General features: G+C 48.1%; 13 protein-coding genes across 13 annotated transcripts; 6 read left to right on the top strand and 7 right to left on the bottom strand.

Moving 5' to 3' along the window:
* Window positions 1-19: 19 nt before the first annotated feature.
* SPPG_00816 (uncharacterized protein) lies at window positions 20-1,369 on the top strand. The gene is made up of 8 exons (XM_016749145.1): window positions 20-362; window positions 427-500; window positions 558-586; window positions 639-724; window positions 787-823; window positions 883-909; window positions 977-1,020; window positions 1,087-1,369. The coding sequence occupies exons 1-8, from the start codon at window positions 235-237 to the stop codon at window positions 1,241-1,243; spliced, it is 582 nt and encodes a 193-aa protein (XP_016613187.1). The 5' UTR covers window positions 20-234; the 3' UTR covers window positions 1,244-1,369.
* On the bottom strand, window positions 1,090-2,170 carry SPPG_00815 (uncharacterized protein). The gene is made up of 3 exons (XM_016749144.1): window positions 1,852-2,170; window positions 1,647-1,784; window positions 1,090-1,584 (listed from the first exon to the last, which is right to left on the bottom strand). Exons 1-3 carry the CDS (start codon window positions 2,130-2,132, stop codon window positions 1,392-1,394), a joined length of 612 nt encoding a protein of 203 aa, XP_016613186.1. The 5' UTR covers window positions 2,133-2,170; the 3' UTR covers window positions 1,090-1,391.
* A 122-nt stretch (window positions 2,171-2,292) lies between these two features.
* On the top strand, window positions 2,293-3,130 carry SPPG_00814 (RNA methylation protein TRM112). The gene is made up of 4 exons (XM_016749143.1): window positions 2,293-2,316; window positions 2,382-2,559; window positions 2,623-2,706; window positions 2,765-3,130. The coding sequence occupies exons 1-4, from the start codon at window positions 2,312-2,314 to the stop codon at window positions 2,864-2,866; spliced, it is 369 nt and encodes a 122-aa protein (XP_016613185.1). The 5' UTR covers window positions 2,293-2,311; the 3' UTR covers window positions 2,867-3,130.
* Window positions 3,130-3,883, bottom strand: SPPG_00813 (uncharacterized protein; the record flags this gene model as incomplete). Its single annotated transcript, XM_016749142.1, has 6 exons — window positions 3,130-3,267; window positions 3,338-3,419; window positions 3,486-3,506; window positions 3,621-3,687; window positions 3,760-3,779; window positions 3,858-3,883. The coding sequence occupies 6 exons, from the start codon at window positions 3,881-3,883 to the stop codon at window positions 3,130-3,132; spliced, it is 354 nt and encodes a 117-aa protein (XP_016613184.1).
* Window positions 3,884-4,042: 159 nt separating this feature from the next.
* SPPG_08879 (uncharacterized protein) lies at window positions 4,043-6,864 on the bottom strand (the record flags this gene model as incomplete). The annotated part of the gene is made up of 4 exons (XM_016757023.1): window positions 4,043-5,072; window positions 5,134-5,566; window positions 5,631-5,786; window positions 5,847-6,864. 4 exons carry the CDS (start codon window positions 6,862-6,864, stop codon window positions 4,043-4,045), a joined length of 2,637 nt encoding a protein of 878 aa, XP_016613183.1.
* Window positions 6,865-6,952: 88 nt separating this feature from the next.
* SPPG_08878 (uncharacterized protein) lies at window positions 6,953-8,472 on the bottom strand. Its single transcript, XM_016757022.1, has 3 exons — window positions 8,137-8,472; window positions 7,793-8,036; window positions 6,953-7,728 (listed from the first exon to the last, which is right to left on the bottom strand). Exons 1-3 carry the CDS (start codon window positions 8,460-8,462, stop codon window positions 7,189-7,191), a joined length of 1,110 nt encoding a protein of 369 aa, XP_016613182.1. The 5' UTR covers window positions 8,463-8,472; the 3' UTR covers window positions 6,953-7,188.
* A 164-nt stretch (window positions 8,473-8,636) lies between these two features.
* SPPG_00811 (uncharacterized protein) lies at window positions 8,637-12,563 on the top strand (the record flags this gene model as incomplete). The annotated part of the gene is made up of 5 exons (XM_016749141.1): window positions 8,637-8,788; window positions 8,949-9,816; window positions 9,902-11,125; window positions 11,191-11,349; window positions 11,406-12,563. The coding sequence occupies 5 exons, from the start codon at window positions 8,637-8,639 to the stop codon at window positions 12,561-12,563; spliced, it is 3,561 nt and encodes a 1,186-aa protein (XP_016613181.1).
* Window positions 12,564-12,833: 270 nt separating this feature from the next.
* Window positions 12,834-13,236, top strand: SPPG_00810 (uncharacterized protein; the record flags this gene model as incomplete). Its single annotated transcript, XM_016749140.1, has 2 exons — window positions 12,834-12,963; window positions 13,037-13,236. 2 exons carry the CDS (start codon window positions 12,834-12,836, stop codon window positions 13,234-13,236), a joined length of 330 nt encoding a protein of 109 aa, XP_016613180.1.
* A 117-nt stretch (window positions 13,237-13,353) lies between these two features.
* Window positions 13,354-19,563, bottom strand: SPPG_00809 (uncharacterized protein). The gene is made up of 7 exons (XM_016749139.1): window positions 18,624-19,563; window positions 18,412-18,560; window positions 18,200-18,328; window positions 14,409-18,134; window positions 14,216-14,344; window positions 13,773-14,153; window positions 13,354-13,706 (listed from the first exon to the last, which is right to left on the bottom strand). The coding sequence occupies exons 1-7, from the start codon at window positions 19,498-19,500 to the stop codon at window positions 13,629-13,631; spliced, it is 5,469 nt and encodes a 1,822-aa protein (XP_016613179.1). The 5' UTR covers window positions 19,501-19,563; the 3' UTR covers window positions 13,354-13,628.
* Window positions 19,564-20,610: 1,047 nt separating this feature from the next.
* SPPG_00808 (uncharacterized protein) lies at window positions 20,611-23,690 on the top strand. The gene is made up of 11 exons (XM_016749138.1): window positions 20,611-21,170; window positions 21,232-21,502; window positions 21,564-21,690; window positions 21,752-21,830; window positions 21,894-21,994; window positions 22,062-22,133; window positions 22,197-22,365; window positions 22,437-22,518; window positions 22,588-22,841; window positions 22,899-23,222; window positions 23,292-23,690. The coding sequence occupies exons 1-11, from the start codon at window positions 20,646-20,648 to the stop codon at window positions 23,586-23,588; spliced, it is 2,301 nt and encodes a 766-aa protein (XP_016613178.1). The 5' UTR covers window positions 20,611-20,645; the 3' UTR covers window positions 23,589-23,690.
* Window positions 23,605-24,910, bottom strand: SPPG_00807 (uncharacterized protein). Its single transcript, XM_016749137.1, has 4 exons — window positions 24,762-24,910; window positions 24,135-24,694; window positions 23,946-24,073; window positions 23,605-23,886 (listed from the first exon to the last, which is right to left on the bottom strand). Exons 1-4 carry the CDS (start codon window positions 24,824-24,826, stop codon window positions 23,674-23,676), a joined length of 966 nt encoding a protein of 321 aa, XP_016613177.1. The 5' UTR covers window positions 24,827-24,910; the 3' UTR covers window positions 23,605-23,673.
* A 609-nt stretch (window positions 24,911-25,519) lies between these two features.
* On the top strand, window positions 25,520-26,872 carry SPPG_00806 (transporter YIP1). The gene is made up of 5 exons (XM_016749136.1): window positions 25,520-25,985; window positions 26,049-26,083; window positions 26,166-26,276; window positions 26,340-26,521; window positions 26,584-26,872. Exons 1-5 carry the CDS (start codon window positions 25,730-25,732, stop codon window positions 26,747-26,749), a joined length of 750 nt encoding a protein of 249 aa, XP_016613176.1. The 5' UTR covers window positions 25,520-25,729; the 3' UTR covers window positions 26,750-26,872.
* A 14-nt stretch (window positions 26,873-26,886) lies between these two features.
* Window positions 26,887-27,932, bottom strand: SPPG_08877 (uncharacterized protein; the record flags this gene model as incomplete). The annotated part of the gene is made up of 4 exons (XM_016757021.1): window positions 26,887-27,120; window positions 27,184-27,543; window positions 27,623-27,817; window positions 27,879-27,932. 4 exons carry the CDS (start codon window positions 27,930-27,932, stop codon window positions 26,887-26,889), a joined length of 843 nt encoding a protein of 280 aa, XP_016613175.1.
* Window positions 27,933-27,991: the final 59 nt, after the last annotated feature.

The raw sequence follows: 27,991 nt of genomic DNA, 5'->3' as shown, positions 1-27,991 counted from the left end.
GTTTTAACTAATAGATAAAGCATGATGGGTCTCTTTGCATGGCATACCATCGCCCTCCTTTGATGGAAACCAAGTTTGAGGTGAACGACAAGCATTAACGGAATGTTGGGGACCATGGGGGAAGGATTGTTTATTCAGACAGCCAGCAAATGCATTTGCTGGACCGGCACACGCGTAGCACGCGTTAGATGATATCTTGCGATCGCTCATTGGGCATTTTGGTGAGCAAAGCAAATGTCCAAAACATCCATTCCACCTGTCGGCCAGTTGCTGCACGCTATCCACTTTGCTGCATTGAAGCACTCGACTCAACGTCGAAAGGACTCTGCCGGAACACCTTATATAAACCATCCCATCGGCGTGTAAGACGTCGCCAAACCTGACAATGTTGGTGAACCCTTTGCTAATGTGATGCCGCATTATAAGCGCGCACATTCTTTGGTATGAAGGCGACGTGCAGGACATTGGTGCGCTGCAAGCGGCAGTGCTTCATGATACAGGTGCGATGTCACTTGCATAGTAGTATTAGTGCTTTCGTCTGACCAATGACTCGACAGTTGAAGACACCGATACTAGTTTTGAGGAGGTATGGCGAAAGTCAGGGTAGAACATTTCGCACAACTGACACGGGACTGTAGCTAGAGCTAGAATTTGGCAACGAAGTACGTCAAATCGTAGCGGAATGCACAGACGACAAAACTCTACCCAAAGCAGAGCGGAAGCGGTATGGTGGGGTAGCACGTTGAACTCGACACAATCATGATATTGATTATGAATACTGAGCAGGCTGCAAGTAGAGAATGCGCCTAAAAAATCGGACAAGGTAGGAACGAATGAAAGGAATCCCCTAAAAGAATGGTTTTCAAACACATTACGCTTCAGGCCAAACTGGTAAAGATGGCGGACAAGGTATTTGCATATTTTCTCAATTTATGGCTTCTAAACTACAACTGACATTCGCCTCATCTAATGGCAGATCTATAACCTGCGGGATCTACAACGGGAACCGCCAGCTGATTGGTATGTAATGTCAATTCGAATGAAACAAGAATCGTGCCTGCCACAGCTAACGTGCGCGGATGACAGGACGCTAGATCGAGTACGCGAATACTTTTTATGGGCACAGAAAGTTACAGATGGATGTCGTGGTGTCAACGGCAAACTTGAGAACATCCTGGAGGATATCTACCAGAGCGGGACGTTTGTCTACAACGGGAAACAATACCCATGTATTGCTAAATAGCTTGGCTGGCTGACTAATGTGATACGATCACGATAATACGTACAGTAATCTAACCCGCTCTTCCACATTACGGTCTATTGTTTATGGGATGGGGATAAATAAACATTGAAGACGTTGCGTGCATCATATCGTCTGATCCAGCTGGAAACTAGGACGATGCTTCTTCCTCATTCTCCGCGCACCCGCACTTCCAAGTTTCTGCGAGTTTTGCGCAGTCGAAAATAGGTTTCTTTAATCTTTCGTTGACCACATTGTGCACTTTGCAGGCCCAGTTTGAAATAGTTTCGCGGGTAGTGACATCGGGAGGATTTGCCTCCAGGACAACCTTGAAGTGCCGAGCGCTGACACATCATATTAGCTCGGGATACGCAAAGTTGGAACAAGTTTGCATCATATCACATACCAATCGCCGCAAGGATATAGTCGGGCAAACAGATAAACAAAATCCCGCATAGCTTCTTGTTCGTCTACTGTAGGTTCTACTGGAAACTTGCCAGCCATTGTATGCAGCAACCGCCATGCTGATCTACCCAGCTCCGCTCTAAGGATTGTTGGCCAAAAATATGAGATATCCACTTTCGCCTGGTGTCCAGAATTAGAATACATACTTTAAAGTTTCGTTCACCATTTTACTCATGATAACTTCTCCAGGTTTCCGTAACTCGGATAGCGAGCTTGATTTTCCGTCTATTTGCTCTGTCAAGTCCTGCGTCTGCATGTGAGTGCCTTTGCTCTTTGGCGTTGAAAGTTCCACAGAAGTGTGCTGCTGCAATCCCCGCCAGAGTCGCATACTATTCCGTCTTTCCGCTCCAGCCAACATAAAGCCCAAGACTAACATTGTCAGGGCAACCAAGGTAACAAGTACCCATTTCTTCCGCAAATGCAGCATGTTATCATACTTTCCATCTGCGAAATGGGGTCATTGGATATCTCGCAGTCATGATTCAAACTCCACATAACTGCTCGTAAGCGATGTGGTTGCCATACCAACAACTGAAGGCACAGCAAATTTCAACCTCCGTTCTGAGCATCTTCTCCTCAACGTTTGTGTGCAAGAGATCAGTAGACATGAGGTAAGCACAGCAGCACGATTTCAGTGTTTTTATGTATAGCTTATGCCCAATGTACCTACCTACAGGCTTATTACACATAACATGTTGCAATGCCACGCAAAAGGCTGTGACCCTTCTCAAAGTTATCCATTGGAGCTGAAGGAAGTCCAGCTCGAATCACTGGACGCAGAGTATAGTGAAGACTTTATTCGTCGGCTAATACCGAAATTGGACTGGAACGTGCTGGTTCACACTGCGTTTGCGGTAAGAGAACAAGTGCTTTTTGTCGTAGCTTGGTCAAGTCTCATTTTGCGCTTGTGTAAACAGCTGGGTGTGGCAGAGCTGCCAAAAGAGCTGCCAGATGTTCAGGACGAGGCATTTCTGCGAAAAGTCCATCAAGTTGCATTGGAGGTGGGTAATCGTTGGATATTGTCATTATGAGTGAGTCGCTCATTTTTCTTTTCAAAAGACCCGAGTGAAAGAGGCTCAAATGGTGTGCAATGGGTGCGGTCACGTCTACCCAATCAAGGATGGTGTCCCGAACATGCTACTTCAAGACAACGAAGTTTAAAATCTCCACACCTTACTCTGTATATATTATGAGACTTTCGGCAATGGAAGGAGAACGGGATTTGAGAGGGCATCAGATTGATCTCGCCACAAAATCGATATTCTGCTATAGAAATAGTCACTGATTGGTGCTGGGGTGGATTCATGATATGTATTTAATGATTTAGCTGATGGGTCTCGAACACGCACATTTAATGATAGCAATCGTCAACATTTAGCAAGCGTGTGATGTATATTTGAAAAGCAATGCGCAATTCTTCGAGTCTAAAAGGACGAGCGGCCATCTCGGGTGGGTGCAACCAACGGCGTCCGTTCCACGATAATTGGTAATCTGGCCTGCCGTATACCCCATGGCGTAAACGACTTGGGTTGTGGATATTCGATACGCTGTTCCTCTGCACGCTGCAATGGCAGAGCATAAACGTGTGTGAGTGCAGTCAGTCCCACGCCTTTTCGGTTCCGTGCTACTTACCAAGAAAGCTCCAATGCTCAGAAAGAAGCCCAACATAGCACCGTGTTGCAGCATGTACTTTCCAACCGTTGACATGTAGCCCCTATGAGAAATGTGCAAAATGTTAAAATAAATCTATAACTTTGCAAGACTGGAAGGGTATACCTACCTTCCAGGCTCAGGACCGCCTCTGCAATTTGCACGAAACAAGAACGATAAATCGACGAATCAGTACCGTATTTAACCCAGGCTGTGCTTCCATGAAGTAAAGGCAGGTCGTAGATCCACAGCGATCCGCACTTACCGTAAAACTGTCAGGGAGCCGTACAAGAAGCCAACACACATGCCCGCTGATGCACCCATCATGAACCCTGAAAAGAGAACAGAAGAATACGGTTGACATCGTACCAAGACTATCGACCAACTTGCAATGAGTTACACACCCATCTTGGCCTTGTCGACCCTTTCAACAGTGAAGTGTGTCAGCATTGCATTTTAGACCTCGCTACGATATATTACACGCTTAATAACTTGTACGTACCAGGAAGGCTCCCCGCTTCGCTGCATTGTCAGTTACCGTTAAATTGTAGATCTGGCGTACCAAAAGGTGGTAAGGAATGCATTCCCCTGTCGGGTCGCCAAGTGATCGAAAGTGCACGTGACCCCTGCTTGGTTTGTTTATAATTGCAGTCAAGAAACCAATGTTCATACTGTGGGCAGGAAACATTAACCAAAATCCGATCTACGATCTATTTGTGACATGCCAAGAGAGTTGAAAAGAGACACATTTTGGTCAATGTTTGGCAGGCTGTTTCCCAAAAGCCCAAGCTCTGCCATAACGTCCGGCTCGGTACTTTCGTCGTCAGTTGCGTTTGCTGGTGACGAAAGTAGGACGTGGGGTGGGGACACTCCCGAATTTGCAATGGGTAGTACCTTCTCCTGTGAAGGCCCGATTTGCGATTTCGGGTTGATAGTGCGGCGGAGACTGGCATGCCCCGTGCTCTTGGAAGACCTCGCCTGGGATCCCTGATGTGACATTACATCTTCTCCATCGGCTTCACTTTCAGTATGGTCCCGAACTTTGCTGCGCTTCTCATTTTCTGGCTCTGCAATGTCCAATCGTCGCTTGGTTACACTTCGCGCAGGCGTTGGTTCCCACGAACATAACGGGTGCTCTTCTTCACTATCATCCTCATGGTCAGACGATTCTTCGCCAGACTGATCTCCTGATCTTTCATTCTGAGCCTTTGCCGGAGAGCCGCCTTCTTCATGAGTCTGTAAGTGCTCGAGACCTAGCTTTCTCAGAATCAAAGTCTCGTGCTTGAGGTATTCGGTATCTGGGTCTTCCGCAAACCCATCATGAAGCGCATTCTTCATTCCCTCCACCCCACCGATTGCGGTGCTTTGCAAAGACGCCTCCATTAGCATGACAGCCACGACCGCGTCGCGAACCATGACTTCTGCTTGATTCAATAGGCGTGCGTGGGCCTGTGATAGTCTGATCAAACTCTCAAGCAGGCGGATTGTCGTTCGTGCCGCGTTTCGTAAGTCCGTCTTTCGCTGAGCTTGATAGTACCGTTTAAGGACGTCGTTGGCACCTTCTGTTAGGCGAGGTGACTGATGCTCTTTGACGTATGCGATATAAGCTTGTATCTTCTCTAAGGGCCACAATTCAGCCTTCTCTTCATCTGATGATGCAACCAGTGTGGTTTCAGGTAGTTGTGACTCCATATCCAAGATAAAGGTAGATACGGATCTGCAAAAGCATCAGCAGGTGAGTAAGAGCAGATCTTCAAGTACAATGCGATGATTCTGACCTATCCCAGTCCTCATTTTCGCGGTCCAAAAGGATTAACACCAGGTCAAAACGACTCAACAAGGGACTCGCCAACGCAATGTTTATCTCAACATCCCGCGTCGGATCATACTTTCCCTTAGGATTGGTCGCTGCCAGTATTGAGCACCTAGTATTCAATTTGCAAACCAACCCTGCCTTTGCGACACTAATGGTCTGCTGCTCCATGGCTTCGTGAATTGCAGTTTTATCGTGCTCTCTAATACTTCCAAACTCATCGATGCAACATAAGCCTCTGTCCGCAAGCACTAACGCCCCAGCTTCCAGTTGCCATTCACCAGAGTCCTTCACAGCGGCGCACGTGAGCCCAGCATTGGTAGAACCAATGCCGGTTGTTAACACAGAACGTGGGCTTACGCGGGAAGCATACCGTAAAAACTGTGACTTTCCAGTTCCTAGTTTAGGGAGTATTGCGACTAAGTAAGTCAGGAAAGCAGGATGTCGTCCCAATCTACGTACCTGGATCCCCGACCAATAGGATATGACAATCGCCCCTTATTTTCATTCCACTTTGGTGCATTTCTACGCCTCCTATCAGCACCAGCATAATCGCTAGCTTGACAATATACATTCCGAATATCTTCGGGCAGAAGCTTTTAAGTAAAAGGTCACGTCCTATATCACCAAGTATGATCAGCTCCCTCACTTCCGACATGCCCAACCATAGAATCTCACCTCGCAGCACTTCTCCTTCCTTGCGCCATCGCTCCCAAAATGACTCAAACTCTCGTCTTAATTCATCATCGGATGTGGTATTTGCCGGTCGCTGTTCATTTACCGCTCGTACATGATTCGCAACTAGGGCAATTTCGATATCGCATCTCTCATCCACTTTGAAGGGTTTATATCTACGTATGACCGTGCCAGTGACAAAGATATCATCCCCTGGTTTACATTGGTCCACAAGATCGTCCTCCAGTATCACCACTATTGAGCGAGGAATGGTCCCTAAACCAACTTTCTCTACTGGTTCTTGAACCTTTATTTCTTGATAGTCTTTGCACACGTCCGGTCGCGCACCTTTCCCAACGTCGACTTCTATTATTTTTGCACCGGCGCATCCCTGCAGCATGTTGCCATCATCGAAGGCGCATCGTCTTGGTTTTGGCACTAAATTGAACTGCTCTCTGTCACTTGGCACCTCCCATCGCGCACCGCACTTTGTACATTGGAAAACTTTGGCAGATTCCAACATTCTCACCGCACCCGTTCTCACCACTGTCCCCTTTAATACACGCCACTTGCCAACCTCGTCGCTACGAGGGACACGGTGAATGTTTGTCTCATTGGGTGCAAAGGGGGGACCGATAAATATTCGAACGTGGACCCGGGGTTTAAACTTGAGATGCCCGGCCAAAGGGGTTGTGGCCAGAGCATGCTTTTGAGCATGCTGAAGGGCAGTGTCGTAAAGAGGGAGCACCAACGTTGGAAACTCGCAAGTGTACATTGTAATCTGCTGATTGATCTCCCCGAGGTCCTTCATGTCCATCTCCACCGAGTAGTGCTTTGTAGCATCTTCTTGGGAGAGTATGGAGAGGATTTCATCGCGGTAATAGGAATAGAGAATAGACGCAATTTCTCCAACGATATCTTCCACATTGGCCAGCCCAATTCTGCCTGTTGGCTGCTCTGGCCCACCTTGCGACCGACCCTGGACGTTTGCTGATGGATCATTTAGGTCCCTCGAAAGCATGCCAGCGCCTCCGATCGGGCTATGCTCCCTTTCTGTCTCATCCACCGACGATTCAAAGTCGCGGATCGCTGCCTAAGTGTTCTGGTGGCTGGTAGCTTCATTTAATTTCCAGATCTACACGAGGTGCGAAAAGGTGTGCCGCCCAACTAGCCAAATTTCCACATAGATAAACTCATCAACGTCTATTTCTATGTTAGTGTGTAAGTCTGGCTCACAAATGCACAATTATACATGAGGGATAGAAGAACCACGGATATACGATAACTCGCATATAGCAGCTACAGATGTAATGAAAGGTGATATCCATTGAGGGTTTGCTGACTTTCATATCGTTTGCATATTCAAGCCCATCTTTGCTGTTGTATATATCTTATCCGCTAGCAGAGATACCGCCCTTCCTACGGCTGTATTCTTGAATCGTCGAAGGAAGCGCGAGATTGCCAGCAATAACAGAATGGCGAGTATGGCTGCTGGTACCCCACGGGTTATTGCCAACCAATGTCGTATAGTTGCACGTGTACGGGTAATGGAGTCGGTTGTTTGCGGAGAGGGCGCGCTCGCTCTATTCTGGCTCGCACTTTGCGTTGGTGCATCCTGTGGTTTCCCTCCAGTCTCGCTCTGAGCACTTTGTCCTGTTGACTGTTGTCCCTTTGATTGTGTATCAAGGCGTTGGTCTTTTTGACTCTTTGGCGCTTCATCGGAACCTTGTTTGCCTGATACTGGTGTCGTGGATTCCTTTCGCATCGCGGGTACGGATGATGGCGCATTTTCAAACTTTGGCTGGTTTTCGGCACAGTGTGACGCCTCCCGTGATGAGACAGATCGACGTCTTCGCTCCATCTCATCCAACTTTTTGCGATAGAGCTAAGAAGAACTCTGATGTCAGGGAAAGTTTCCGGTACTCTGGCATAATATCGGTAATACCTACCGCCCGCTTTCCAGTGGCAATGACTTCATTCCATTCCAGGAAGTCTTTGGCGCTTTCCCATTCCCCCAGGCTTGGCAGAACATGCAGACAATAGAGCTCCACTATTCTCTCATAGTTTTGCAGCGCATCGGACTGCGCTTCGTTCGACAAGGACAAGAAATAATCATCAGGGAGCGTAGCCAGCCATGTTTCAATGGCTTGCTTCGATGAGGAATGGAGCCGTCGTTTCTGCAGAAGAAGTATACTACAAAAACATGGTATTCCATATTAACCACATGCTACAGATGAGAGAAACACATGTTTTCCTGTAGTCTATTACGTCTCCGCAAGACTGTCAAACTCACCCAGCACACAAAACGTCCGCAGGAAGTTTTTCCACTGCCCCGCCGTACAGACGGAGCATGTAATCCCAGTCAGTCGGTCCAGCCTCCTCACTTTGTGAACTGTCTTCTCGTTGGGCAGCTATTCTCAAATACAAAACCGCCAGGATATTCCATAATTGCGCCTGCTCGCCGTCACTGCCAAACGACCCGAACTGTTTCTGGCATAGTCCGTATGCTTCGTCAAAGCGCCGCTGAATGTACAGACGAGATATACGCTTCAGCTCACGTTCCAAAGATGTCTGACTAGCGTTGGACTCTGTTCGACTGGGTGTGTTTGCAGGTTTCATTAGTGCAGATGAGTAGGTTGTTTTCGCTGTTGTGTCGGTTCACCTGTAGGACACCTCTGTTGCTATGCCAACAACCAAATGCGCAGCGCAACGGGGCTTCTCGCGCAAGGTTGCCCTTCCCTTGCCATCAGCAACCATGAATGAAAAGGCAACGTCGACTGGATAGCTTCAAACATGTCCACAAGTACCTTGAAGCGGAAAAGAACAAACACCGCCACCTCGCCTGACCTTTTACGGAGCGTCCGAAGAAGCCGAACTATCTCAAATTCCCCAACGGTTACCGTCGAACATGAGCAAGCACAGATAGATGAGGCGCAAGAAACGAGGTAGGAACTCCAGTCACGTCGGGTTATCAACTGGAGTAACAGGAATAGGGTGTCGGAAACTGTGTGGGCATGAATGGCAGTCGAAAGTGAAATAGGCACCACACACTTGTGACGAATAGAGAATGACCTCGCGCTTAAACCTGTTTCTGTTGACTTTCAGGTTTGATCCCTTTGCCTCACTTCTTGAGGATATCTCTCGTTCTCGCAAACTTTGGGCAACCTCCATGTTTCCGCCGTGTCCTTATCAATTTCCTCCAACACCTTTTGCAACCGACCCGCTCATCATTGATGAGGGAGCGTTAGTCGAGGACATTGGGACGGGTGACATAGTGGTCGGCCCACACACTTTCATTGATACAAAGTTTTACCGCATCACACCTCCTGAAAAAGATGTCAAGGAAGGCGAGGACAGAGGGGAAGATCATGCCGAAAGAATAGAGACATTTCTAGTTGACATGACGAAAGACATCCCCATTATGGAGCATAGCGTCGATACTGCGATCTCAAAACTTGGCAATACTGTAGTCGAAGGGTCTACTATTTCCACAACCTCTCATACAAACGGGATTGTGAATCTATCGAGCAACGGAGAAGCTTCAGCATCAGTACCATCCGGGAGCCAGACTAGCTCCGGAGATGCCGATGTCAACAGATGGTCACTGGTTGCCAAAAAGGAGGCCACACAGCCGGGCGAAAAAATGGGGCCAGTGATAGAACCCGATACTACCACAATGGTCAAAACTGAAACGATTGGAGGTTTGCCAGAAACAGCGAAGATAGGGCTGGCGGAAAATAAAGATGAGACTCCACCCCCTGTATCGGTAGTTCCTATGACAACTTCTGCACACCAGATGGTAACTGCAACCGAAATTGCACCAACGCCACGGGTGTCGGTACCGGCAATCAACGGCAACGCGCAGATCACCGTAACGGCACCAGATTTGTTTGCAAAATCTCCTCAGATGAGCGTAACAAGCGCCTCAAATGAAATCAGGCCAACAATACATCCACCGAGTGGACTTCCCAAGGTACTATCGAGAACCAACCGTGGCGTTGGTTGCTTTAACAGCTCGCAGCCGAGTCCCACACTTACACTGACTCTTGCTCATGAAGCCTACTACAGCAGCCGATATACTCCGAACCGTCAACAGGACTGGCTCCGCAAGTCAAACTAGCACTACTCAGTCACTCTACGCGAATCCCTATTTCAGTTTTCCTTATCCCTTTTGGAGTAGCAGCACGGATACCACGAGTAGCAGCGCTACTGCCAGTTCACCAACTGGGAGCACCCCCAAACCGCATTCTCAATCATTCATTACCACATCAAGCGTGAGAGACTTGCAAAATACGTCGTCAACATCTGGCCCACCTACCGAATGGACGCTGCAGCATTGGTCACAGATGAACAGCTTCCTCCATATGGTAAGGGAGAAACGCAAAGGGGACGCCATCCCTGTCCTACCTGGCATAGCATCTGGAACGAGTATTCAATCTGCTAGAGGCGGGAATCAAAGCGGCGAAACATCTACTGCCATGTCTAGCAAACCAGACGTTGGCAGCGCGAACCATGATGGCAAACCTGGAGAAATCAGCCAAACGTTGAACGCACCTCCGGGGAACAGCTCCGCAGCCACGCATCCTGCAGGCGCGCCTACATCGTGGCAAGGGACATCGGCAACTACACCCTCGTCCTCGATATTGGCCACCAATCAACGATCGACAGCGCCAAGCGGTCCAGTTCAAATGGATCTGCCTCGTGTTGGAAACCACAGGTATAAATTTGAATGGAACGGGCCGGGTACTCCCCCAACAGAGATGTTGCAGCATTATCTTCAGAACGTCGCGCAGAGAGCTCAGAATGAGGAAAAAGGCGACCCATCTGCTAAAAGGCAGAAAACCGCCCACGGAGGCTCTGCTTCTAGTCTAACCGTTCCGCAGGGAAGCTCTACCGATTTCAATGTACGGTTGGTGATGTCCACCTCGGGAAATCTTTCTGTCGCGCTCAACGCCGATCGTGGTTTTGATAAGGCCACCAGTATCCAAAGGATTCAACAACAAGCCGCGGAAAAGATGAAAGCAAAACGACCAAAAAAACTGAATGACGTTGGGACTGAGGGCATGTTTCCTAAAGAGCATGGCGGGATTCGTATCGGTGAGAAAGATTCAATCACTGGTGAAATAGGCAAAGCCAAAAGGCACCGGCCGCGGCGTCGAGTACGTCCTTTAGTTATATTCGAGTTTGTGGAGAACCCTGGTGTGCGATTTCTGTTACCCGCCGATGGAATGGCAGAAGTCGTCGCGACAACGAAGTTGTCTGAGACAGAGGAAGTCCACGAGGTAAGCAAAGAGGGTAGCAGGGCATTTTAACATCATCAATATAACGAGGTCGATCATTCATCTAGCTCAGCATAGCATTTTATCTACCGCCATATCGAGGTGGAAGAAAGCAACCCCAGCAGGGGGTTGTGATTGGGGTTCAGAACACTTCATTACGACTGGCTGACTGCATAAAAGAGGCGATGTACGAAAAGGCGCAAGCTGTGAGGAAGCTGCAGAATAAGGTGAGCCTGAATCTTTTGGCATGGCCTATCTTCAGCTAATTCATGATACCATGTAGATGACCCACTTAGCCCTTCCGGGATTGACTCCAGTACATTATAAAGATATCCAGAAAGGTAAAGAGTTAGCTACTTCCATATACGGGCCTATCGTCGATGCTCCGAAGAAGAAACCGGCGGCACCAAGGCGCCGCAGTGAAGCTGCCAGTAAAACTGCGGAAAGAGCACCAGCCAAGAAGCCTCAACAGGAAGATGGGCGACTAGAAATCGAAAACCAGCCAGAGATCCCGAATGCAAAGTCTAGCACCCTAAAGGAAGAGCATGTCGATGTGGAACACTCTGGAGAGCTGAATGATGTTGCAGTCAACACCCACATGGACATTACTCACTTGCCTTTGAAAGCCGTTGAAGATACAACCATGGATGGGAACCAGTCCTTGCAGGCAAGGCGACCTACTTGGATGGCTACAATGCATGAGTCCGAAGCTAAGCAAGTGGAGGAGGACGAGATAGGTGTACGCGGGCCTGATGCAGTTTTCACGGTTGATCAAGAGTCGTCAGGACATACGAAGCCGTCCGTGACTTCGACGTTGAACACGGAGAAGGAACTGTCCGTAGGTGGCGTCCTGACGTCGGCCTCTGCGGCCTTGACCTCCCACCTTGCATCCCTGGACACCGCTGAGGGGACCAATGTGTGGCGGGAGATTGCCGCTAGCGCCCCGAACACTCGAGCACCGAGCAGAAGCCCCAGTTCGCCTGGCTCGACTCCTGTTAGCAGAGCGCGAACACCCTCTAGCGGACCCGTTCATCTTACTGATCCATCAACCCGCCTATCTGCCCGTATCGCCACGCGACTCCAATCAGGACCATACACAGACCTCAAGCACACCACATCCCCTTCCAAGCGAACGCCAACTTCCTCTCTACAGACTCCAAAGCCCATGGCTGGACGTGCTCGGAAGGTTGTATCTCACTCAGCACCTGCAACCCCAGCTCCATCTTCACATCCAACCGGGGGCGCATTTCGTCGCCACGCAGAAACAGATCACAAGCGACGTTGCTTACGTTGCGATAGCGATGTCACCCCAATGTGGAGACGAGGACCGGACGGCCCAAAGACACTGTGTAATGCCTGCGGTGTTAAATTTATGCTTGGCAAGTTGTCAAAGAACGAGCAAGGAGATTGGGTTGAAGGGAAGCGAAGGCCTCGCGAGTAACGCATTTTCTACTTGTGTGACCTATTGTAAAGCTGAAATAGTACATTTAGCTCTATACTCTAGCTTTTTCCACAGACTGTTTCGATTCTTTGATTCGCAGTTTGATCTTGAAGGATACGATGATCGGGTCTTTGTTTATAATACAGGTCACACGCTACTGCGCCACTGGCCAAATTCCGCCCAGACCTGTAGAAGGTCCTTTGCAGATCTCACTTCAACCCACAACGCTTGACGGGTTCGCAGCACACATTTGCTCCTTGGTTTCTCGCCATGTTTCACCGGGCATCCCTCCCAACAAAACCAGCAGTATCTCACTCCTTACCAACCGCAGAAGCCATCCTCGCCGACCTTGCCCTTCTTGCAACCCTTGAACCTACAGTATACGAGACAAATGCCGAAGGTATGCATTTTACAGGTAGATCCCGGTAAGCAGCAATGGGCCCACTTCTAAAGGGTTCGTTTAAATGCGCCAGCCAATAATATCAACGCCGCTCCTCTCATGACGCGTGAAGCCCTCGAACGAGATCCCGAAGCAATTGCTGAATCCATTGTAGCCCATCAAAATAGTGTAAAGAATATTCAACAGACTATGAGAACAACAAGAGATGTAGTAGAGGAATCATCTGAAAAAGTGGCGGCTTTAATCCGCAAGAGCACGCTGGCGGTTATATAATAACGAATATCATAATGTGATGGTGAGATCAGCACAATTCCATCCCTACAGGGAGAATGCGCATCTTTACTATGCGGCCGACAAAGTGGATTTAACACGGCATGACGACCACGAGTATTTCTATTCAGTGTCATGGGCTTGCTTGCTTTGCGAAATCTCCAAATATAAACTACCAATGAAGGTCGGTCAAACATCATAAACTGAGAGTCAAAACAACAACTTGTCAATGAAATGTAAAAAAAAAAAGAATTCAATAAGAAAGAGAATAGATATCCTGATCTATGCACAAAATGAGAAAAAATGAGGAGGTTGCCCCAACCATCTCCTACGTGTGGTAAATCACCCCCTTTGCCCCTATCAGCCAGCACCAGCCAAAAATGTGTCGGACAACGTCAAATTGTCTTTTGCACTCTTTTCATTTCTTCCGGAGTAAACCGTAACAACATCGCTAATACCTGAATCAATTGGGACTATGCGAATCGGAGCAACGAGTGAGCGAGTGATTGCAAAGGATGCGAAAAAGTGTCGCAACTTACGCGCTTATCCTTTGCCTCCAAAAACTTTAGCAGCACCGCTTTTAGATACTCTGGATTTGGATCTGGTAGCGCGCTTCCCGTCGCGGCTGATTTCCCAGAATCAGTAGATTCGATACTTGATCTCGGATTAGGGTTGTTTTGCGAGGATGGTCGTCGAGGTGGAAATATTGAGCCCATCGTTGAATCTCTTCTGCCTGACCCATCGTCAGATGCGATTGAACTGACGGACCCATGATGGGAGTGTCGGCCACTGAGACTGCCCGTCGACGGGGGACGGCTGATGGGAGGTGGAGATTGCAGGCCAGCCGATGTGGGTGTCATGCCCATACCACTAGATATGGACGCGGTGCGGGAAAGTTTACGGACTTCGTCCTTTAAAGTCTGAGAGTCCCATATTATTCACAAGGACAAAAGAACGCGGAAATCATTCAGACTATCCTCACCTTGTTCAGATTTTTCAACTGAACCTCTCTCACGCGCATCTCCTCGAGAAGTTTATCTCGATTGAAGACAGCTTGCTGATTTTCATTTTGTAATTGGCTGATTTCTGCTTGTAGCTCCCCAAGGCGCGCCTTCACACGTAACCGTCTTAGCATTCCGTTTAGCTTCAGATCACGAGTAACTAGAAAGACCAACCTCTTGTGCGGCTAAGCTCTGCTTCCACTCGTGCTCCCGAAGTTCTGCATCTTTCATCTTCTTTACGAGATCTGCAAATTCCACCGTCCGTTCCTCCTCCTTTCTCTTGACCACCTCCAATGCCTCCTGTGCTTCCACAGCTTCCCTCTTACTGGCTTCGAGTTCTTGCTCAAGCCGCTTCAACTCCTTCACTCGTTCTCCCGCCTCTCTCCTCGCATCCCTCACTTCTCTCTTCAACGCATCCATATCTCCCTGATACTTGCCGGACGTCTGGCTAGCTTCATAGGCTTGTGCTTCCAGTTCAGAAATCTTCAGGCGGAGTTGATCGTTCTCAGTGGACTTTGTTTGGAACAGTCGCTTGGAGGTTTCGAGTTCATGTTCCATATTGACCATTCGCTCCTCTACTCCAGCCCATCGCGTCATTTCACCATTAAGCTGCGCTTCCCGTGCGTCCAGCATGCTCCGGGCGCTTTCCAATTCAGCTTGACGCATTTCAAGTTCTTCCCGGGTATGCTCCAGCTCAGTTCTCAAGGTTTCTTCAGCTTTACTTAGCTGTTCGAGTCGCGAATCTATCTGCCCCTTTTCTGCCAAGAAGTCCTGCTGTTGGCGTTCCAAATCACTAGCAGCTTCCTGTTGCCTACGCATTCTAGCTTGCATATCCTCAATTTGCCGTGTGACATTGGCCAATTGTGCCTCTTTTTCCTTAAGCTCTCGCTCTCGTGTCTCGCCTAACTCTTTTATTTCACCCTGCATTTGCACCACCGTCTCGTCTCTGCTCTTGATTTCTGCCTCCAACTTGAGAATTCGCGCCTTGGATTGTCGCAGCAGTTGAATAGATTTAGCCTTCTTCTCTTCCTCCTCCTTGAGTTGAGATCGTAAAGACGCCACTTCCGCTTCCTTCTCGTGAATAGCATCATCTCGCTCATGAACGGTTTGTTTGGCTAGCGCCAATGATTCTTCCAACGAATGAAGGCGTTGCTCAGCTTCTGTCTTGGCCTGTTCCAGTTGTCGTCGTACCCCTGTCAGAACTTTCATGTCGGCATCTAATTGTCGCGCGCGAGATTCTGCTGCCACAAGATTGTCAGCCCGCGCACGCGCATCGTTCAATTGTTTCAACAACGATGAGTTCGCCTTGGTCAAATCTTGAATATCTGCAGCATTGTCTGAAGATTGATCTGTCAGGTCTTTCACAGTGCTCAAAGCCTCCTCCCTCTCCTTCTTAAGAGCTTCTACTTCACTTTCGAGAGACGATATGACCTTTTGGCTTTCAGCCAATCGTCGTTCCCCTTCTTCCAGACTTTCCTTAGTAGCGATAAGCTGTTCATTCAGAGCGGCCACTTGTGCCCCAGCATCCCCCGTCTGTCCGAGTGCGTGTTCCAACCTTTGATCTAGCTCAGTGACGCGTGCTTGTGCGGCCAGAATTGCCTGCTCACCCGTCGCGTTGGCCTGTTGTGCAGCCGCGGACAGGGTCTCCAATTCTGCTACGCGTGCCTGGGCCGCTCGAAGCGTCTCCTGATTATCCGACTCTTTCTTTCGTGCAGCTTCCAGCGCTTCTTCCAGCTCGTCAGCTCGAACCTGGTTTGCATTGTGCGCATGATTTTTGGATTCAAGCTGCGCTGTAAGTTGCCTCAGCTCAGTCTCCCGTTCATTCGCTTGCTTTTTTACGGTTGTTAACTGGCCTTCCATATCAACTATCCTCTTCTCTGCATTCGTAAGGTTGGCTTCAACCTTTCGTTTGGCTTCCTCCAACTCTTCTAGTTTCTTCTGGTTCCCAACCTCGGCTTCGAGTCGATCCCTGTCCGATTGAGCCGCCTCAACCTGATGCTTTAAGTTGGCATTCGACGCTTTCAGTTCTTCTAGCTGCTGAGTCTGCTTATTAAGTGCCTCCACCTCATTTTGCAACTTTTTGCGTTCAATGGTGGCAGCTTCCAAAGATGCCTTTAATTCTTCAACACTTCGCTTGGATTCGTCGGCCTGCGCGCGATTTTGCTTCAATTCCTTACGTGCCTCGTCCAATTCTGCGAGTAGCTTCCTGGATTGTCCATTCAGTTTGTCTCGCTCGTCTTTCAGCTGGTTCACCTCTTCCTGGACGTTCTCCACTGTTTTGTGTAACACCGCATTCTTCTTAGCAGAGTCCGCAACCTGATCTTCGGCAAATTCTAATTTACTTTGCAGTTCGCTGATTTGCCCCTCCAAGTCTCGTATCCGTCCATTCTTTACGCGCATTCCCTCTTCTGCTTGGGAATCTTTGGTTTTCTCTTCTCCAGTACCAGCATCTTTCTCCCGCTCACTTTGCGCTGTCGCTAATTCATCACGCAATTCATTCTTCTCCCGTTCCAAATCTCCGATCCGCTTTTGAAGCTTTTCCCTCATCGCCTTCATCAGATTTTGCACGCGCTCGCTCTCCCCTTGCCGCTCAGACACTAGCGCTTCCAATTCCGCCACGTGCTTGACACTCTTGTCACGCTCTTGCGTCACACCGTAGAGATCATTATGCGCCTTCTCCAGATTTCCTTGTAAACTCTTCAGCTCCTGATCAAGCGCTTCAACCCGCACGAGCATTTCGTCACGCGCCTTGTTCGCTTCTGTTATTTGCCGCGATAGATCACCGATTTGCTCATCTAATTGTCTTCTCTCCCTTTCTACTTGCGCTGCGACATCGGCTCGAGTGGTCTTCTCAGCATCCAAATCTGCTACTGCTTCGTCACGTGCACGAAGGGCCTCTTCTATGCGTTCGTTGGCGGCCTTCAGCTGCTCCTTCACCGTCTCCAGTTGCCGTTGCGTTTCCTCCGAGGATCCATCAGCCGCTTGGCACTGTTTCTCAAGCTTTAGCACTTTGGTCTTGTGGTCTTGAATTGTCCGCTCCAGATCCGCGAGCTGTGAGGCCAATTGGTCACGCTCGTGTAAAGCATTGTCGCGCTCTTTCAGTATTGTTTCGCGTTCTGTCTCTGCACTTACACTAAGCTGTCGCGAATTTTCCTGCTCCTTCGCTAATGAGTTTGACTCTTGCGTCAGCTTTGCAATTACTTCTTGTCCTTGGCGTACGTTATGTTCCAAATCGCGTATCTGGTCTTTTAGGATTTGCACATCCTCTTCTACCAACCGTCGTCGATTGTTGGCATCCTCCAGTTCCCGTTGCAAATGTTCTTTTTCAGTTCGCATTGTCTCTATCTCCGTGGCCTGCTCCTGACATGTCTCCAAGCGTTGCTCTGCTACTCTCGACGCCTCCTGGACCTTGCTCGTGGCCTCTTCCACTGAGCTCTCCAAAGCTGATACTTTATTTGTCAGATCCCGTCGCTCAGATTCCAATTGTGCCAGACGAGCTTTATGTTCTTCTACAATACGCTCAGCCTCCTCGCGTCGCCGATCTGCATCTGTCATCTGGTCACGAAGTAGTGATATCTCCTTATCGTCCACCGCTCCATTTATACCATTTCTCCCTTCTATGCTATTTGATGATTCAGCGGATTCATACTTTGCAAGGTACTCGCTCAGCTCTTTACAGCGTTCATTTGCTTTGTCTCGTTCATCTTTCGTTTTCTTCAGCGCCGCAGCTGCCTCGCGCAATTTGAGTTTTAAGGCCAAGGTTGTTTCGGTAGCTAGAGGAGGTGTTGCTGCTTCACTGTTGGGAATAGACTGCGTTGCTGGGGTCGAGAGGTTCTGTACCATGGGACTTGATGGTGGTGTCTCCCGCCTTTGTATCGCGTGCTTGAGCCTGTTAATCTCCTGCCCGAGTGCAAGAAATTTACCAATGGAATCATGGTCGAAGCAACAAAATTTGAAAGGCTAACCTCTTCACGCTCCAGCAGTTTGCTTTGCAGCGCAGCAAACATGTCCGCTTTTGTGGCAGCCTCCAACTCCTGAACTTCTTTGATATCACTGACTTGACGTGACAGACGCCCAATTTCGGCACTACTGATCTATAGAAAATACAGATACAGCCAATCAGAGGACTGGCTCCAACCCAACAGTAATTTCTAAAGAACTCCAAATTAAAACTCACTTCTTGCTTTTCGCGAGTGGAACGCATGTAGACGTCAAATGCCTCGAGATCTGCAACTGTGGTGATTTTGCCAATGGGAGTGTAGTTGCTGATTATGGAATTGAGCTGCTGAAATCTCTCTTGGAGTCTTTTGCAGTGTTTGGCGACATCTTACAAAGAAGACAAAACTTTCAAGCAGCTTTTCATGGTTGAAGGTAAATATGGATGTATACCTGTAAACTTCGCTTCGAATCGTCTCAGACGCTGCAGCCTTTCGCCCATTTCTGAGACGTCCATGCTTAAAACCTCTTCGGGTGTCATCGACGAGAGTGCAGGTTGTGATTGTGGAGCGAAGATACCAGCAGCTTCGGCGTTTGCATCTGGAGGAGCAGCAGCAGTTGGACGAGGAGAGTTTCTCACATTCTGCTCAGTGGAGCGGCGTCCACTACTTTGTCCAGATTCTGAAGCAGAAGTTTGGTCTTCAGAAAAGCGCATGAGGTCCTGTGTGTCCGATCCGGTTGGAATTGCTTCCGTCCGCGGTGCTTCCAGCGGCTGTTCTTTAAAACCATCTTCATCAACACCTGGAAAGGTGAAAATGGTGCTGGAAGAACCTGCTTGACTCAAAGATGGTCTTAGCCGAGCCGCAACCCCGCCTAAAGGATCAAGGCCAGTTTGGTTGAGAGTGGTTTGAAGTGTGCCAATGGCATCCCGCGACGCTTCCACTGCTTTGCCTAGTCTTGACTGCAGATTTGAAAACATTGCAGGTTGGCCGAGGAGGTTGTGAATAATGTGTGTCGCAGATTGTGTGGTAGGGCGGGCGGTAACAAAAGTTGGCAATGGGAAGGATGGCTCAGTGAGGGCGTCGGCTACGCTCTGGACACATGAGACCCGAGGTGATGTCCAAGTGGGAGATTGCTGTGCGTAAACGCTCGACCGCGGCGAGGGCCGGGCTAATCCTTGTTCAAGGCGTACGGACAACCGTAGCGTCCTTCCTCGTGCCAACCAACGGGAAGACGTCTCAGCCGAACGCGTCTCAAAGTCAGAGGCCGCTGTCGACGTCGCCACCTGGAGGTTCGTTGGAGTTTCTCCCATTTTTATTTTGTAGTTCATGAGATGCTCATTTGAGTATTTCTGTTGAGATCAGCGAACGATTTTGTATTGAAAAAGATGAGGTTTGCGTAGAAAAAAAGAGATGGAATCGTATGCAAATCGCTCTTAAAATAAAGCATGAAGCGTCCACCTATGAGAGATTTGACTCGAGTATAGTTTACGCTCTTTCGTATGCAACAGCTCGTACATGTTTCTTTGATGGTGCTAGATATAGTGGTCTTGTTAAGCAACATGCAAAACAAACTAAAAGTTCAGCACCACAAATGTGTCACATTTTCTGATATAAACGGCAGTCGAGTCGTGTCGCTTGTTTTCTACTTGTCTTTTGCCAGCCGCTACGCTACCTTCCAGTTGAAATAAATGACCGGTTCTGAGCCAACGAAAGATCCGCTCGAAATAGAAGATATTCACAAGGCACCATGTTTACGTCCATGTGTTCCAACGGTATGTCTTATCATTCCTCGGCACAAAACAAGCAGGCTCTGAACAGGCTTGTAGTATGGCCCCGCGAATATACGAGGATTGCAAGAAGGCCAAGTAAAATACTGGTGCACATGCGGGTATGCATCATAGAGAGGATCTCATTGATGTTTGGCAAGACCTCATGCGTTCTTTAGCTTGAGTCGAAGCCAACCTTGGTGTGATGGTACGTCAGCAGCTGCAAACACTTCCGACACTTTGAGGAGCAAGGACATATGTTGACACAGTGCTCCAAACTTTTAGAGAGCCATCGCGGGACTCCTTTCAAACCAAAACGATGGGTAGTGCCCAAACAGCAATCAATGTATTCAATATGTAACTGCAAGTACACTGCGAATCCTCCTTATTGCGATGCTAAACGTAAGTTCGGCGATGGATGCAAACGACGTAAAAGTAGCTGTCCTTGACATCTTCGCATATTCTTCAGATATACATTTACCATTAGAGTACATCCGTGCACAGAAAGAGTGCAAACAAGACCATTCCGCCGTCGTAAAACTATGTGCTCACTGCGGGTATCGACCCCCAGCCTAATATAAACAAAGGGTTATGGTTCAAATGGGTTCCAATTCAATGACTGGTGGCACAGTCAGTTTTCACAGATCCAAAGCTTGTCGCTTCATGTTGAACTTTTTTCTTAACGCCTGGCTGCAGAAGGCGAGCCAATGGAAGATCCCGCGCAACAGCTCGAGCTGATTACAGCAAACTTTTTGGGGGATGACGAAAAAGTCCATACTAATCTACCTTGGATCTTAAACCTCTTGACGAATAATGATCTGCTTTGGCGACTCCACCATGTAGCGGAGGAGGCCAACGACCTGAATAACCTAACCAAAGGCTCTCTTGCAACGCGAGCAATCTCCGCACTACATAAATGGTCGGTACGGCTCAGCAGTCTATTGTCCTCAAAAGCACCGACCACACAATGGGCAGCGGCCTGCTTGATACGTATATCCGTTGAGCAAGCGTATTCGGCCTTCCAAAAGGAAGCTCGCTCTTGGTGCAATGGGCTTTTGACTGCTATGAAGACACCGAACAGTACCTATGTGGGGGATATCGTTCGCGCGGTCACCAAATTGCTGGTGAAGTCGAAGGTCTTTCCCAGTCTACAGAGGGATTTGAATCAAATGTATCTAGCGAAAGTTATTACTGGGATATGTGATATTATAGCCCGCTCGACTCCTGTCGAGGTAAGTTTTCAAGTCGTTGATGCGAAATAGGTCTATCTTTGAATGACGCGTACAAATCCAGCCCAACATCTTGGCTGATCTGCAAAACATCATCACCACCTTTCCAAATGGTGCCAAAGCCCACTCTGAAAGGATTGAAGTCATCTGCTTCGACATCATTATGCGTCTTCATGAGGAAAAACAGTCTGTTCGCGCCGCCACTGGTTGCATAGTCGTGCTCGCTCAGTTGAAGAGAGAAAAAGGGGGCGACTACGGAGAATCAAAAATCATCGACAGAGTATGCGCATCCGTGAAAGAACTGCTGGATGAAATCTTTTCTTCCATAGATGCAGGTAGCATAGTAGCCCTCCTTGAAAGTGTTTCCTTCCCTCAATTAAGATCAAACTTGTACAGAAACGACCACGCGCGAAGCAAGTAATGGCCTGATACTCCCTCCAGTCAGTGGTGGTTATCATATTGAGCTTCCGGTGCGAATCTCACAGCTCCAAGCGATAGTTACAGTTCTATCAACAATCCTAAGGTATTGTGAACTATGACAGGGAACATACCGCAGCCCAGTACTCACTTAAGGTGTGACGCAGCGTAACCACTCAGAGCTTTCGCGTAGAGAGTGTCGTGGCTTTGATTCGTCGGATGTATGCCGGTGCGGGGAAGGCTCAGGTATGATTGATTGGTTGTCCATCTTTTCTCAGATATTTCTCACCAAATCGCCAACACGCCCAGTGGTATGATCTTGGGAACGCGTTTGGGCCTAAGTATCTCCGACTTCTTGTGCCGCTTGTATGCATAACCGCGAACCAGCTGTTGACCATTCTACTATCCCGGTATCTATCATGGGCTTTGACACAGTTTTGCGGTCGGAATGAACACTAAATTCCTTTGATAAAACAGCAAAGTTTGGACTGACGTCGAGTTTACATGGACAATATGTGCCAAGGCTTTGGAACATTCACGATACCATCAGTGTGTAGCTACATTCGTTGGTGTTTTTCTCCTATGGTCTTCTGACGCAGTTACCGTTACCAGTACTCTACGACTGTCGGGTTACCAACTTATCAGCAAAGCGATTGCCACATTTGGGTGCGAGATCGTACGAATAGGAAGCTCTACCCTATCTAAAGCAGTATTACACGACATGAACGCCTATACCAAGCCGGTATCGGTGCGCGATCCGTCAACAGCGCAGCAATCAAAGGTAAATATTGCGTGAAGACTTAAACAGCCCAAAGCCGCATCCAACCGTTTTTATTGGATATTTTATTGTAGAAAAGGAAGCTGGATTCGGTGGACACAACTAAAAACCTAGAGGCTCCCGATGACTGGGATCTGAGAATTGCGGCCCTTAATGGTAACGTCGGCGCTTATATGTACTGTGTGTTGTTGAGGCTAATTATTGAGGCCAACACCATGTTTTCAGTCCTCGAACATTTAATACTCTTTGGACAAGCCGAGGCGAATCAGATCGATATTTCTCCACTGACACATAGTCTGGTATCCTGCGTATTCGCATCTGCAACAAGAAATGCGCCAGATGACGCCAAGCATGGATATCAATACCAGATGCTCAAATGTCTGCTGGCGGCAATGCAATCCTGTACTGGGAGGAATGGCGATGTCTTGGCACTTGGGATTAAGGTCTTTGCCAGCTTTCTTTACCATCCCGACGTCCGAGTGAGTACCTAGTAGCGCACTGTCAGCGTAACAAAATATACTGACAGTAGTTCACAGGTGCGAGAGCTCTGCAAACGAGGTCTAATTGTTTCAGACTTGATTATTCACCCCCGCTTGCCACGATTTGAATACACGACAACGGTGGAAAAGTATGCATCACCACTAGAGGACGAATTCGAGCCTATTGCTTCAACGTCCTCCAACGTAACTGGGAACCAACGAGATGTGGCACCGGATCGTCCTGTTACGAATCCTGTTACGAATCCTGGGGCGATACCGACGTATGACCAAGCTATTCCAGCTAAACGACGGACTAGCGTCACCAAAGTTCATGTTCAGCCGACAGTCGGAAAAGCTGTCGTACCAGACATAGCCTTTAAGGTGGGTTTTCAAACTAAACATTGTGTCTAGGGACCGAGTTGCAAAGGTTGATGTGTTGAAACATTGCAGGTGGTAGAAACGCAGGAAGTTGAAAGTGTAACGGAAACGGCTATTGTGAGAGAAACTCTTGTGCACTCTCGCGAATATCAACCAAATGAAGTGTCCATGGACTCCACAACAATGTCTAATAGTGATACGCCACCCGTGGAAAATGTCGGGCCAAAAGAAGGCCCATCCGACGATACTGCCGATCCCATGGACGCAGATGACGATGGCCTACCGGAAATCAGCGTCAATGATGACGACGACGAAGACGAGCTACCAGAGATAAATATAGACGAGGAAGAGGAGGAGGAATCAGAATAATTTTTCACCAACGGGATGGATCTTCAGTCTGCTACTACAGTGCAAGACATGTAAATAATTCATATTTATAATATATGGGTAACAGTTAAGGTGCAGACAAGAGCCCCGGTTCTCGTGATATTCGCTCCAGCTTTGCAGCTCGCAGATGATACACCTTTCGTACATCGCGGAACTGTTTCAAGAAATCATCCACACCGAGCTTTCCGTCCACAAATGACGTTGCAATTGAATCTGAGAGCTCATCAGACTGACTGAGAGCAGCTCGGAGTTTGCTGGTGATGTAATCAGATCCGAAACGCTAGACGAGCTGCTTGAGCAATCAAGATCAAACTTAGCTAGCCGAAAACAAGGAATTACCATGAGCTCATCTTCTCGAATCTTTGAATTTTCATCAAACAAGTTTTTCTGAGACCGCATCAAGGTGACTTGCTCTGTAAGGCTTGACTTGAGCGCATTTATTTCATTCTCCTTTTCCAAATTGCGTCCTGAAAGAAAATGTATGATGAGCGGACAATAGATATACTACAAAACGCCAGATGAACTTACGCGCCAAAGCCTCATTCCCCACGACAAGATCTGCGTGCACCTGTCTCATACTTTTCACATGCTCCATTTGTTCAAAAAACAGTCCCAAAGCCTCTTCATTCTTGAGCAGATCATCGAGTTCTTCGAGTGATAAATGATCCACTTCTGGAAATTCGGGAATAGGAGCATGCTGTGGGTGCATCAGAGAGGGTCCTGGTACACTTGTTGTCGTTGGGGAGTGATGGTGCTGATACGAATGCTCAGGTCGAGATGGTGGACGTATGGCAAACTCTTGGATAATCTCCCTCAAAAGTCGTCCTAGAACAATACCCTGACCGGCATCCCATCTCGCAAGACGTTCATGTCCAATAACGTATCCTGCTTTATCGACCCAAGCATGCTGAACAGGCGGTTTGACCTTTATACTGGGAGGCGTGTCCGGGAAGGTAGGCGGGAGTGTGATAGTCAATTGCAGAGTAAGGCTTGATGGTGTTGTTGTTGTGACTTCATAGACTGTGTCAGGTTGAAGTTCGCGGACAGCAAGCTGGTGGGTATGAAGGGAGGTAATCTGTTTGCGACGACTGTGTTTGGCAAAAAGTCAACTGGCTTTTCAAAACGAGACGGCCAAGAGCCAAGGCACGACCTTACCCGTCTTGCAGGGGGCTAGGTGAGGGGCCTTCACTTTGCTTTTTGGGCCTTGAAAACAGCGACATGGTATATCTTTCAGTTACTTTGAAATGTTTTTGGAAGAAGCTGAAAGTTGGTCAGAAAGGGCGCAACGCGCGTCAGCAATCCTTGCGAGTTTTGATTTGCTTGGCGTGTAGCGACACGGCAGCTTCTAAACCATCCTTTATGGCAAAACAAGAGGGGATCCCGACCAGACGGCATGTATGGCTGCCGCCTGTTGATGTATTTGAGCTTTGTTTAATTCTCTTGGAACATTTGGGGATCTTGTTGGCTATTTGCATCAGATGGACAAGAGGAAGGGCAAGCAACTCCATCGGGTGCTACCTGTTGTTGGTTGAGAATACCTTGTTGTGTGCAATTGTGAAGAGATGAGCCTTTGCATCGCATGCATTAAAAGGTCTTTCTTGACTATGGTCAAAACATGATGGTTATGAATCGAGCAAAAAAGACAGATAACTTGTTCCCCGTCAGCATGCCAAGACGTTGAGTCAATGTTGATTGTTCGCTTTCCGGTTTTGCGCACTGATTGAAAAAGTATGCTCAACTAGAGTCCCGTCGACTGGAGACAAAGGACAGGATACTTGCACTGATACCAAGGGATATGATACTGGCAGTGGGGGAAAACCAGGACTGCGGCAGCGGGGCAGCGAACCACCATTTGACTCTGACCAGTTGGTGTTTGCTGTTTCGTGGTCAATATCTCGGGCCCAAAATGTGACGACGGAATGGCTGCATCGGAGTTATCCTATATCTCTCATGGGTCGCAAACAAAACAAAAAGAAGAAGCGATAATGTCCAAAAGCAAAAACCGTCTGGCACACCTCCATAAAATGTCACTTGGACCGTAACAAACGCGCTCTGCCTTGAAACTTGCCAACCAGCACTTGTGTCATCTCTTTTGCCCATCCGAATTTTACTCGCTCGACATTATGCAGCCGGGAAACGTTCTCTTTCAAGGGGGCGGAGACAATTACTACAGTCCCAGCACGAACCTCGAGTTCCAACAGTTTTCATACGCAGAGAAAAGCGGGACGCAAGGAAATGTGGGGTCGAGTAACTACGCCCAAGCGTATCCGCCTTCCACCTATGCATATCAACAAACGGGAACGGGGGAAGTGACTTGGGCATCCATACGAGCAGCGTTCACTACTGGAGGCTTTGCAGATGAGCCACCGCTTCTTGAAGGTGCGTCGGCCTCTAAGAGGATTGCTGGCAAGGAACGTTGTGAGATCTTACTGTTTGCATTAGAGCTAGGAATAAATTTCAGTCATATTAAGAAAAAGGTATGAATAACTCCAAGAAGAGATAACTGAGAGACCTTTTAGGCTTGGATTTACAGACATGCCGACTTTTTTTCTTCACAAGGGAGTAACGGTGTTGAATCCCCTGAGAGCAGTAGACAAGCACATTATGGATGATACCGATCTGGCTGGCCCGATATTGTTCGTCTTACTGTTTGGTGGATTCCTACTACTGGTGCGTAATGTATTTCCGGCTGGGACCGTTGATGGCACTCTAAATGTAATTAACGCTTTGCAGTCGGGAAAAATCAATTTCGGTTATGTATACGGCGTGGCAATGTTGGGTTGTGTATCAGTCTATGCCATTCTCAATCTGATGAGCGAGTCGGGTATCGACGGATACCGTACCGCGAGTGTTCTGGGCTACTGCCTTCTACCGATGGTTGTACTCAGCTCAGTCGCTACTTTATTACAATTGAGGTATGAGGCAGTCTCCCATTCGAATATTCAGATATTGAACCCGCATTTTCCTTCGCCTGCAGTGGACACATTGTCGGTCTCATACTCAGCGCATTGTCAGTGCTATGGTGCACATATTCAGCTTCAAAGATGTTCACCACGGTTCTGTCAATGAGCGAGCAGCGACTTCTCGTAGCATACCCTGTTGGGCTCTTGTATAGCGCGTTTGCGTTGCTGGCCATTTTTTGATATTTGTAGATACATTTTCTAATTCTATTTTCTGAGCCATATTTCATGTTGCAGTTCCTCGCTAAGGGACATGGTTGCAATGTTGGGAACGAAAATACAATAGGCGCATTCCCATCTTCCAAATGCTATCGGCTATCCTATGGTTTTTGAGCTTGTCGTATAAGAGCTTCTATTTCGTCCCAGGACATCACTCTGAAGAACCGCGATGCACCATCCGTCGCTGATAATGATTGTCGGTCGGGCACCGCTGCTGTCTCATTCGCAGCATAACACAGAGCTACCGGGTGCAATGGATCAACGTACGATAGCTCAAATTTGAACTCCTTTTGAAGCTTTCCATCTTGTAGGACGACAATGTCATTATCAACCGCCTGGATATCAATGGCGTTATTATCGCGGTTCATCAACGAGTTGTAAAGGGACAATCAAATCACCTGCACCCGCTCATCAGATAATCTTTTTGAATTCGATAATCGGAACTCAATTCGTTCCAGCTCCAATCCTAGTCCGACACCCAATGCCTTGACATAGCTTTCTTTAAGACACCATTGTTGACAGAAACGGTGTAATCTCTCCTCATCACGATTCCCACTCGTCAAATCGTTTATATACTCCCATTCTCGGTGGGTAAAGTACGACTTGAATATGGCAAAATACTCTTCGATTGACTCGTTGTCCGGCTTTTCGACTCGCGAAACGTCTACCCCTAGATGGATAGCATATCCCGCTGCTACGACGACATAGTCCCCATGGTGCGAGATATTGAAGAGCAAATCTGGGATTTGAGGTGAGGCCTGATCTTTACGGTGCTTGTATTAACGCCATGGATAAAGTAGCGGTGACAACCCACTTGGTTCAAAGTTCTTGACTTACCAAGTATGGTTTCTGATATTCTGTCCGGCGGATATCAACATCATTCCAACGTACTCCTTCGGGAAGGAAAGATAGCACCGCTACGCGCGAGAGTAGCTGTCCTATGAGAGCACGATGGCTGTCTATGGGGAATCGGAAACGCTGAATGCGTTCTCGTTCTGCTGGTGGCAACAAGTCGCATAACCATGAAATTTCCTTGAGATTCAGTCAGATTCTCATTGGTGTAGATAGGTAGATAGAAGCCTCATATCCATACTTTATCTGTAGGTTGCCACTTTGTTACGTTGAATGCCCATCGTTTAACTGTCATCGTGAAGGTCTGATCTGTTGTAAAATATCTCGAAAGTGCAAGCATCTATCGAGTAGCCA

This window comes from Spizellomyces punctatus, assembly GCF_000182565.1.
Source record: "Spizellomyces punctatus DAOM BR117 chromosome Unknown supercont1.1, whole genome shotgun sequence".
Classification (NCBI taxonomy): Eukaryota; Fungi; Chytridiomycota; class Chytridiomycetes; order Spizellomycetales; family Spizellomycetaceae; genus Spizellomyces; species Spizellomyces punctatus.
The sequence above is the reverse complement of the archived record's forward strand: the minus strand, read 5'-3'. Positions and strand labels throughout refer to the sequence as shown.

Bases quoted from the DNA above. Each gene is read 5' to 3' on its own strand.
- SPPG_08878 (XM_016757022.1), bottom strand. From the start codon at position 8,462: ATGAAACCTGCAAACACACCCAGTCGAACAGAGTCCAACGCTAGTCAG. The intron at 8,037-8,136 runs GTGAGTTTGACA...ATGTTTTTGTAG, and splicing joins GCGGACGTTTTGTGTGCTGG to TATACTTCTTCTGCAGAAAC. The intron at 7,729-7,792 runs GTAGGTATTACC...AGTTCTTCTTAG, and splicing joins TTGCCACTGGAAAGCGGGCG to CTCTATCGCAAAAAGTTGGA.
- SPPG_00814 (XM_016749143.1), top strand. The intron at 2,560-2,622 runs GTAAGAGAACAA...TTGTGTAAACAG, and splicing joins TGGTTCACACTGCGTTTGCG to CTGGGTGTGGCAGAGCTGCC. The intron at 2,707-2,764 runs GTGGGTAATCGT...TCTTTTCAAAAG, and splicing joins TCCATCAAGTTGCATTGGAG to ACCCGAGTGAAAGAGGCTCA.
- SPPG_00806 (XM_016749136.1), top strand. From the start codon at position 25,730: ATGCAGCCGGGAAACGTTCTCTTTCAAGGGGGCGGAGACAATTACTAC. The intron at 26,084-26,165 runs GTATGAATAACT...TTTCTTCACAAG, and splicing joins TCAGTCATATTAAGAAAAAG to GGAGTAACGGTGTTGAATCC. The intron at 26,277-26,339 runs GTGCGTAATGTA...AACGCTTTGCAG, and splicing joins TTGGTGGATTCCTACTACTG to TCGGGAAAAATCAATTTCGG.
- SPPG_00816 (XM_016749145.1), top strand. From the start codon at position 235: ATGTCCAAAACATCCATTCCACCTGTCGGCCAGTTGCTGCACGCTATC. The intron at 587-638 runs GTATGGCGAAAG...ACGGGACTGTAG, and splicing joins CCGATACTAGTTTTGAGGAG to CTAGAGCTAGAATTTGGCAA. The intron at 910-976 runs GTATTTGCATAT...ATCTAATGGCAG, and splicing joins TGGTAAAGATGGCGGACAAG to ATCTATAACCTGCGGGATCT.
- SPPG_00808 (XM_016749138.1), top strand. From the start codon at position 20,646: ATGGAAGATCCCGCGCAACAGCTCGAGCTGATTACAGCAAACTTTTTG. The intron at 21,503-21,563 runs GTAGCATAGTAG...AAACTTGTACAG, and splicing joins CTTTTCTTCCATAGATGCAG to AAACGACCACGCGCGAAGCA. The intron at 22,134-22,196 runs GTGTGTAGCTAC...TACCGTTACCAG, and splicing joins GAACATTCACGATACCATCA to TACTCTACGACTGTCGGGTT.
- SPPG_00809 (XM_016749139.1), bottom strand. From the start codon at position 19,500: ATGAACTACAAAATAAAAATGGGAGAAACTCCAACGAACCTCCAGGTG. The intron at 18,329-18,411 runs GTGAGTTTTAAT...TATTTTCTATAG, and splicing joins CCACTCGCGAAAAGCAAGAA to ATCAGTAGTGCCGAAATTGG. The intron at 13,707-13,772 runs GTAAGTTGCGAC...CGATTCGCATAG, and splicing joins TGGAGGCAAAGGATAAGCGC to TCCCAATTGATTCAGGTATT.
- SPPG_00815 (XM_016749144.1), bottom strand. From the start codon at position 2,132: ATGCTGCATTTGCGGAAGAAATGGGTACTTGTTACCTTGGTTGCCCTG. The intron at 1,785-1,851 runs GTATGTATTCTA...AACAATCCTTAG, and splicing joins ATGGTGAACGAAACTTTAAA to AGCGGAGCTGGGTAGATCAG. The intron at 1,585-1,646 runs GTATGTGATATG...ATGATGTGTCAG, and splicing joins CTATATCCTTGCGGCGATTG to CGCTCGGCACTTCAAGGTTG.
- SPPG_00807 (XM_016749137.1), bottom strand. From the start codon at position 24,826: ATGTCGCTGTTTTCAAGGCCCAAAAAGCAAAGTGAAGGCCCCTCACCT. The intron at 24,695-24,761 runs GTAAGGTCGTGC...TGCCAAACACAG, and splicing joins CCTAGCCCCCTGCAAGACGG to TCGTCGCAAACAGATTACCT. The intron at 24,074-24,134 runs GTAAGTTCATCT...ATTTTCTTTCAG, and splicing joins GGGGAATGAGGCTTTGGCGC to GACGCAATTTGGAAAAGGAG.